At 35.9% G+C, this 9,740-nt stretch overlaps 1 protein-coding gene across 1 annotated transcript in view; it reads right to left on the bottom strand.

Moving 5' to 3' along the window:
* Pth2r (parathyroid hormone 2 receptor) overlaps positions 1-8,062 on the bottom strand; it is a 62,119-nt gene extending 54,057 nt beyond the window's left edge. The window contains exons 1-3 of the mRNA XM_013031583.1: positions 7,958-8,062; positions 3,585-3,695; positions 3,335-3,450 (exon numbers count right to left, since the gene is read on the bottom strand). Of these exons, the coding sequence (XP_012887037.1) occupies positions 3,335-3,450; positions 3,585-3,695; positions 7,958-8,012 (282 nt within the window). The 5' untranslated portion in view covers positions 8,013-8,062. The remainder of the gene's footprint in view (positions 1-3,334; positions 3,451-3,584; positions 3,696-7,957) is intronic.
* Positions 8,063-9,740: the final 1,678 nt, after the last annotated feature.

Here is a 9,740-nt window from a genome sequence, read left to right as displayed (position 1 = left end):
GGATGGGAAGGGATGGGAAGGGGAAAACAAAGGAGGAGACAACAATGCTTGATAAGAAATGTACTCATTATCTTGCCCATGTAATTGTAACCCCTCTATATGGTATTTTCTCAATTAAAAAAATAAGAAGAAAGAAAAGAAAGAAAGAAAATGTCCTTCTGAGCATAATATTTCTGATTCTCTTTAGCTTTTTTGAGCTGTAATTCACATGTACAGATCTGATATGAGCAGTTTAACAGTTTTCACAAACTAAGTTCATTTGTGTCCTTTGCTAGTTAAAAAGCTGCCCATCACCCACCTCTACATATCCACCGCTCCCATTTCTGTTGCTGTTCACATACCTCATATTCTTCTAGAATATTCTTGGACATCTTAGAATTCAAGATCTCTTGGGGTTTCATGCAAATAGTAGAGCTATTTCTTCTATTTCTATCATTGGCATTTGTACAGGGACTACTTGAATCTGTAAGTCACTTTCGGTCATATGGACATTTCAACAATATTTCTTTCTATTCAGGGACACTTTATCTCTTGCCACTTACTTAGTCCTTCCCACTCTTTTATGAACATATTGTTTTCAATGTGCAAGTTTTTCATTTCCTTGAGTAATTTATTCTTCTTTTGTTACTTTTAGATACTATATTCTAGGGAATATAATAAACTTGTGTCCTATCATTACAGCTCCTTCCTTTCTTCTTATCAAAAATAATCACTCCATTTTGCCAAGCCAATGATATAGAAATTGTAGAAAGAAAAAAATTATAATTACATAAAAATATCTTAATCTTATTTCCCCAGTAAAGATGTAATATATATATATATATATATATATATATATATATATATATATATAAAATGGCATTTGTCCCCAATACATGCTTTTTTAGCTTCTTCTTATAATAAATAATTTCATTTCAACCATTAATCATTTATGTCTCATAAATAAGCAATATTTTATCCTACAGTATATCAACACTTCAGGGAACATCTAGTTCTCTTATTAGAAGATATTTGCTTTCCCTAAGTCTTCTCAAATTACTTCTTAACAGTCATAAACAAAAGAAAATACTCCATATTTTTCATGGAGCTAAATTAATTTATGCTAACAAAATTCTTCACAGTTTGAATCATTTTGATATAAAATACTGCATGTCTTAGGTTTTATCAACCATTGTTAATTATTTGCATAGCAATTACTAGGAATGCTTATAAAGTTTGGGTTCTATATACATGATTTAATATAATGACCCTTTCAAAACTTAGCATGTGTCATCATGCAATGCACAAATAAAGATTACTACATAATTAACTAAATATCAGTGAAAGTTTATTCCTCTTTTTTTTTCAGAGTAACTCAAATCATTTTGTAGGCTTTGAATTAAAACATGACTTCTATGACCAATGAATGTTTCTTGCTGTCAAGGAGACTAAAATCAGTGTGAAAGATTTTCTGTTAACTCAATGTTGGCATCAGTTGTAACATAAAATATATAACCATCTCTTCTTATTGACAACTTTTACCTAAAAACTTCCAGCCTTGAAATACAAAACTAAAGGTCTTACAACAAATTACCACAGAGCTCATTCAAGTGGTAGCACTTCCTCAAAGACGTTATGAAAGTTCTATTTATACACAAACACTTCTACCCCTACTGTTCTTTTTCCTACTTTCTCTAAAAATCAGTAGGTATAGGAAAAAAATGTCTTGTTCTCCCACCATGCAAAGGAAGGAGTAACAGTCCTCGAAAGAAATGTACTCATTGCCTTACTAGTTAACTGTAACCCCTCTGTACAGCATCTTTACAAAAAAATAAAATTTAAAAAAATGTCTAATTTGGGGAAAATCTCTGTGTGATGGACTGTCTTCAGGGTTTTCATATAAATTATTTATTTACCAAATTACCATTTTCTCTCCAGCATTATTATTTTCTTTCTTCTTTTTTTTGGGGGGGGTGTCAATCGTGGGGCTTGAACTTGGCTTGGGTGCTGTCCCTCAGCTCTTCAGCTCAAGGTAAGTGCTCTACCAGTTGAGCCACAGCACCACTTCTGGTTTTGAGGTGGTTTATTGGAGATAACAGTTTCACGGACTTTCCTTCCCAGGCTGGCTTTGAACTGTGATCCTCAGATCTCAGCCTCTTGAGTAGCTAGGATTACAGGCATGAGCCACCAGCATCCAGTTTCCTCCAGCATTATTTTTTTCATGTTAAATTTTTAACAATTTTCTTATTGTGATTAAGTGATTACATAAATTTCACAATTTCACAGTATTGTGAAATTTAAAGTCACAAACACATTCTAACCTTCATGGGGTAAATTGTCTTTATCGTGGTCTATAAAGTTTATGAGTTCTTGAGCTTTGACAATACAGTTATTTCTTCCACATCAGGTGATATGTACATTTCTTTCCTTTTGCTTAGTGTCAGCTGTTCCCTCTTTCCCTCATTCCCTCCCTCCCATTGCTGCCATTGAGTTATTTAGTTCGTTCTGATCAATGACCAGTGCAGCTGATGGGTCCCACTGTTATATGTTTTCCTGTTTCCCCCTGTTTCTGTGTCCTCCTCCTAGTTTCCCTCTGATCCCGCCAGCATTATTACATGTACATATTACTGCACACTTTTACTTATCAGGTCCATGTGATATACATTTCAACAGAACTTTTTAACTATCTAAAAAAGAACTTAACAGTACCTGTTGTAGCTTTTAAAGTATACATATGATCACTATATTACAAACACCACTTATGAGCAGTTAGGACATCAGGGCTTTGCTCCAGACTCTGCCTTGAGCAAGCAATGTCACTTGGTCACTTGGACCATCCACTTCTAGTTCTCAATTGATTCACCTCTGTGAAATAAAGGTACTGTGCCAGAAAACTCACATGATGCCCCTTGCTCTTCTTTAATTCTACAATTCTAATCTATCATGTACTAATGAAATTATCTACTGGTAAATCTTAGAAAGTGGAAGGGCTTCTTCTAAATGATAAAACCATGCAAGAATATAGATAATTTAGTCACTCACAGATCACTAAAATTGAATCTATTTGAGTTTATACATAATGTATAATAAGATAATGTAAACTTAATAATAACTTGAAATAAATACAAAATGTTATTTTTATAAGCATATATGTAGGTCTCTTAGCCAGGTATCTCTGAACTAAGGAAAATATCACCAGTATATTTCACAGGCATCTGAAAAAGTCTATCATTGCCTTATCTATTATGATCTTTGCGTCATACAGCAAAGACATTAATGGTTAGCAATCAAAAACTGCATAGAATCATCATCCTGCTTTCCCTCAGGGATTCAAAAACATGAAAAATGTCATTACCTTGCCTACATTGATATCTGGCTGCAGAAAGCAGTCTGAATAATTAGCCCATGTTTTATTTGAGCTGTGCATAAAATCCCATGTTCCATTGGGAGTACAATGTCGTAAAGCGACTCCTGTAAGACATAAAAAGAGGCCAAGGTAGCTCAGTTCCACTGGAGTCTATCACAAAAATAAAAAATGAAAAAAGGAAGCAAGAAAGGAAGGAATATCGCAAACTTTCCATTTCAATTTAAGAAAAATTCAATACCTTTATGATTGAAGTCATAAATGTAAGGAGGACATGGCACCGCAGACATTTTCCCCACCGTCCCTCTGGGCCAGCAGATGAGTCCATCCCACTCAGGAAAGCAATTACCTTCTGATGAGGAAAAAAGAAAATAAGAACAATGAGAAAACAATAGAGAAAAGTAGAGAACAAAGGTATTCAAAATACATTCCAGACTGGCCAAAAAAAAAAAAAAAGTAAAACCACCTTAACTGTTTGAAACTAAAATGGCATAGATTGGAGGTGAGTATTTCAAAATTCATCAGCCTGAATGGGTCTCTGAAGAAAGACCCATTTGGCTCTACCACACGAGCCATACTTCTAGCAGTGATTTGAAGGTTTTAATTTTGTAAAGCAAAGCTTTAGAAAGTATGGCTCATGTGGTAGAAGGCCAGCCTGGCAAGCACAGAGCACCATATCCAAACCCCAGTACCAACAAAAGCACACAAATAAAACAAGTTAATATATCCCAATTATTCTAATATGCTAGCAATAGCAGTTACAACAATCCACATTTACAGCACATTGGAAACCACGGAGCAACTATGTTACAGCTCTCTCAAGTCTCACAACAGTAGCTCCATCAGGAAGTAACTACTATAAGAACTGCTGTCAAAGAACCTGACACACAAAACAGGTGCAAAATGCAGATGTATCTTTTTGCCAATAATGTCAATAAATTTGGGGAGTCTATCATTCATCTCAAAGTCCCAATGAACTCCAGCCCTTCCAAGATGAACAGAGGCCCTCAAGTCTCTTATAGCCTCTAGGGCACCCTCTTAGTCCAATTGTCTCCAACATCACTGTGATCATGTGAGCTAAGAGAACTCTTGTTATTCCTCTGCAGAACTTCTCTATGTGGCAATGGAACCACCCAGTTGTCCCCACCCTTTTTGCTTGGTAGTTCTCAAGATTCACAAGAAAATGTGTTGAGAATGTAACATTTTGAGATAAGCAAGGAAACTGGCTAGGACAGACCAAACTCTATTCTATTCCCTCCCAGAAACAGGGTGTCTTGCAACACATGCAATACACATGATGTCTGGGCTATAGAACCGGGGGGGGGGGGGGGGGCGGGGGGGGGCTTCGTGGGGCATGTGCAATGGAGATGACTGTCCACTGCCAGCAGCTTTCTTTAAGCTGGGGCGCCAGCTCACAATGCATTGTAGCCCACCCACCATGTGAACTGGACTCACACACATGTCTGTTTTCCTGTCTAGTTGGCCCTCTACAATGTATGTTGCAATATATGTACTGTTGGCGGCAAGAGTTGTCACATAATGGGATAAGGTCTTCCTAAAACTGTAAAATCTAAAGGTCAGTTAGTTCTATAATTAGCTTTGAAACTGCTATGAAAATGATTTTTTTCTCATGCTCCAAAAGGCGCATTTGTCTACACGATGTCACACACACCCCCACCATGTGTACATGCACAAATATATCTCTCAAAGTTCAGAAAATTAATCCTGAAGTGAAATTTTTGTATGTCATGTTCCTTTCTCTGGCGGCTCTTTGACAACAAGAATGACAAATATTCACAGGGGGTTGAAAAGATTGAAAAGCCATGACCTCAGACAGAAAATACAGGGCTCTTAATTACCATAGTCGCCTTGATAATCCTGTGAGTAAATACTTTCCTTATTTGGCAAGAAACTAATTAATTGACTAATGATTCATCACTCTCCCCTTTATAAATTAACACCATTAATTATAATTCTGCAATCCTTCGAATGTGCCAGGAACATTAATTATTACTGAAGCTTGTTCAATCATGATATTTACACAGAACAATCCAAAAATTCAAGAATCTGGCTTTATCTTCTTTTAGCTCTTCAGTTATTCAGAACAAGATATAAGCATACCTAGAACTAGATGCAGGATAAATAAATTTTTAGTTTTGGTTTTTAAATACTTGAATATTTTTATAAACTAGGTAGTCATATTTCTCTCGTCAACATTGGGAAATTTTTTTATGTTCTTAGAGCTCAAATAGTGTAATTCTTTAAAAAGAATAAGTCAAAGCTCAACAAGTAAGTACTAGAAAATGGGCCGGGGGGAAGGGTAAGCAAATGAAAGGGGAAAGGAGGGGAGAATTCAAACAAGAATTCATTACATATAGCAAAAAAATTAATTCTAACTCCTTTGTACAGTATTCTCACAATAAAAAAAAGAAAAACAAAGGAAGAGGTGGGTCAAAGAAGGAGAAAATGCTGAAGGAGGTGACACAGATCAAAACGCATTGTATACACAATGCTTTATTAAAATGCAAAAAAATTCAATACATATCCTACAAAATTAAGAAAAGTGAAGAATGGAGGGGGTTGTGAGCAATGAGTGAGAATGTTGAAAGGAGTGAAACTGATCCAGATTCACCCAGTTCATAGTCTGCTTTGTTAAATGGCAACTCATTTGTACAACTACTTCAAGATAATAAAAATATTTTTCAATTTTTTCAGCAAATAAAACAGAATATTTCCTGCTCAAAATTGACAGTGCTATTTACAATATCTTAAAGTATTTATTTTATTTTATTTTAAAATAAAAGACAGGCAATATAACAGTTCACTCCTAAATAGGTCTCTCAATTTTAAGAGCATTTAATAATGAATTTTTTAAAAACTAGCCATTTTTAAGTGGAAAAGTTGGACCAATTTACATATATTAAACATTTTCATTGAAAGATAGGCTAGAATTTGATCATATTTAATTCTATCCTACTTTATGGAGAAATATTTTAAAGAACGTGTTTCCCTTTTACTGTTCATTCATCCACACAAAAAAAAATGTTGCACTGGATTCAACTATCACAAACTCTAGATGTTGCATAAGTTCATACATCCAGCTAATTTATTCTTTCATGTTTAATTTCTTTACATTATTTTAAAATTTTTTTGGAAAAGTGATATACAGAGGAGGTACAGTTACATAAGTCAGGTCATGAGTACATTTCCTTTTGAACAGTCTCACCCCCTCCTTCAGGTTTTTCCCTCCTGACTTCCCTCCCCGCTAGCTGTATAATTCATTTCCAACATAGTGTTTGGTGGGTTTCACTGCTGGATTGGTTAACCCTTTGACCTACCTTTTCTGTTCTTCCCCTTACTCTCCCAAATCAGATAAACTTACATGCAAGACAAAAGGTACAAATCAAAAACCTCTTGTATGTAGCCATAAAAGAAATGCAAATAAAAACAACATTGAGTTTCCACATCACCCAGTTAGAATGGTTATAATCAAAAACCCTAATAACAACAGATGCTGGAGGGGATGTGGACAGAAGGGAATGCTACTACATTGTTGGTGGGAGTGTAAACTTGTTCAACCACTCTGGAAAGCAGTATGAAGGGTCCTCAAAAGACTCCACATAAAGCTCCCCTATGACCCAGAAATCCCACTTTTGGGCTCTGACCCAAACAATCACAAACAAGGCCATACTAAAGCTATCAGCATAACTATGTTTATCACCACGTCATGAAACCAACCCAGATGCCCCTCAGTAGATGAATGGATCAAGAAAATGTGATATATATAGATATATATAGATATACACACATATGAATTATATGCTTCCATCAGAAAGAATGACAGCAACTTGGAAAAAATCATATTAAGTGAAGTGAAGAAATATAGGTCCCATGGTTTCCCTCGTTTGCAATAATTAGTATAAGTCTAGGATAATTTTATCAGATGAGCAGAGCTCAAAAGCTATGTACATATGATCATATAACATGATGCTAAGCTAAATGAACCCCAAGATATGGACACAAGAAGTCTTTCTTTGTTGTTGTTTTTAATGTACTATGTGGTGTTTTTGTTTCCTTTGTATGTTCTTTCCCCTACAGTATATCCCTGTTGTCACTACTTGATTTTAGTACCTTGCATCTTTTATATATATTTATCTAATTTGGAGTGGAGAAGGGGAATAACAAAATGCTGAAATAAGGACACAGGATGACCCATTGCAACAATGACACAAGACACTATGTTGGAAATGAACTTTACAACTTCGGGACTGGGGGAGGAGTGAGGGAGGTGTGGGGGAAAAAGGATAGTGGGAGAATAACAAAGGAGGGGGTAACACACTCATTACCTTACTCGTGTAACCGTAACCCCTCTGTACGGCATCTTTGCAATAACATAAAATTAAAAGAAAAATATAAATGGTGACAAAAAAGTAAACTATTAAATCTGCACAAAAAGAGACATGCAGAGAGAGGGGAAAAACATTGCTGTGCTTATATCTTTCATTAAAACAGGGCATGGCTGATGAGTCTATATCTCCCTGGCACTATGTAGGGAGAGAAGCTTGTAATCTCTGTGAGAACTCGGGTATTAGCAAGTTTCTTCAGCATCTTTACCTCCTTCCTGGTGCTGAGCTGTGATGTTGAGCTCACACTGAACCTTCGCCTTCATCACCAGAACTATCTGCTCCTCTATAGTAACAGTGCCATCTGAGTCCAGCTGTAGAAATAGACAAAACACAAACATTGACATCATCTTTTTTTTAAAGCTACCACCCAAGTTTTTATTACTTTATTTTCTAATATTCTTAAAAGTGAGCTTTGATAGTAAGCCATCTGGGATAGTCTTATCAGACCCAAAATTCAGTATTGTAGGATAATTTAAATTTACCTGATAAGCCTTAAGAAAAAAATGTAATACATGAGAATGTGAGGACTTTTTAACAAATTTGACTAATTAGAGACAACTATTGTCTCCCAATATGTAGCTCTACCTACCAAAACATTACCAATAAAATCTGAACAAAATATTCAACATCTCTGGGCTTTAGTTTGCCCATCTATGAACTAAGTAAGCTACTCTGAATCATCCTTTTTAATAATGAGATACACATACACACACACACACACATTCAGAATTCCCACAAGACACGTGCAGAATCATACTGTCTCAGTAATTTGAACTTACCTTAACTAAACTGACTTCTCAAAGCATTGTCAAAAAATGTGGTATAGGGCTGGGAAGGTGGCTCAGTGGTAGAGCGCTTGCCTTGCATGCTCGAGGACCTCGGTTCGATTCCTCAGCACCACATAAGCAAAAAGAAAAAAGCCGGAAGTGGCTCTGTGGCTCAAGTAGTAGAGCACTAGCCTTGAGCTGAAGAGCTGAGGGACAGCACCCAGGCCCAGAGTTCAAGCCCCACGACCAGACCCCAAAAAAATAAAATGTGGTAGATAAAGAGAGATATATAGATATACAATGGAATTCTATGCCTCCATCAGAAAGAATGACACATCGCCCCATTTGTTAGGAAATGGAAAGACTTGGAAAAAAATATTATATTAAGTGAAGTAAGCCAGGTCTCATGGTTTCCTTTATTTGCAATAACTAGAATGTGTCTAGGATAACCTTATTAGACAAGCAGAAAAGGTCAAAAGCTTTGTATATATGACTATCTAAGATGATGCTAAGCAAAGTGAACCCCAAGACAGGGACACAAGAGGTTTTATCTTTGTCACTGCTGTTTTTAATGTATTTATAATGTACTATGTGATTTTTATGTTTCTTCTGTAGGTTCTTCCCCCATGGTACAACCTCTGTCTTCACTGTATTTGATTCTGGTGCCCTGCATCTTGTATATACATTTTTATAATTTGGGGAGGAGAAGGGAAATAACAAAATGCTGAAATAAGGATACAGGATGACCCATTGTAACAATGAGATGTCAAGACACTATGTTGAAAAGGAACTTTATAACTTGGGAGGGGGAGGGAAGTGTTGGGGAGGTGGGGAAGGAAGGGATGGTAGGGGAAAAACAAAGGAGGGGCTAACAGTGCTCGATAGGAAATGTACTCATTACCTTACTCATGTAACTGTAACCCCTCTGTACAGTATCTTTACAATAATATATATACAAAAAAATAAAATTAAAAAGGCTATTAACATAAATACCAAAGGAATAGAGGCATTTAATAAGCCCCATCCCACATGCTTCTCTTCCTGGAGATTTTTCACTATCTGTCTTGATACCCATTCACAACCTGGAGTGTGTCTAACTTATAACAAGTGAATGATCAGTGCTTGTTGGATAAAATTACCTAAATTTGGCTTTGATATTACCAATATCAAGAAAGTAAATTCTCTTCTTGGAAAGTTTTATTTCAATGAAATACATTTATATTC

Source organism: Dipodomys ordii, unplaced genomic scaffold (assembly GCF_000151885.1).
Source record: "Dipodomys ordii isolate 6190 unplaced genomic scaffold, Dord_2.0 Scaffold1, whole genome shotgun sequence".
Taxonomy (NCBI): Eukaryota; Metazoa; Chordata; class Mammalia; order Rodentia; family Heteromyidae; genus Dipodomys; species Dipodomys ordii.
This window is presented reverse-complemented; position numbering and strand designations above follow the sequence as displayed.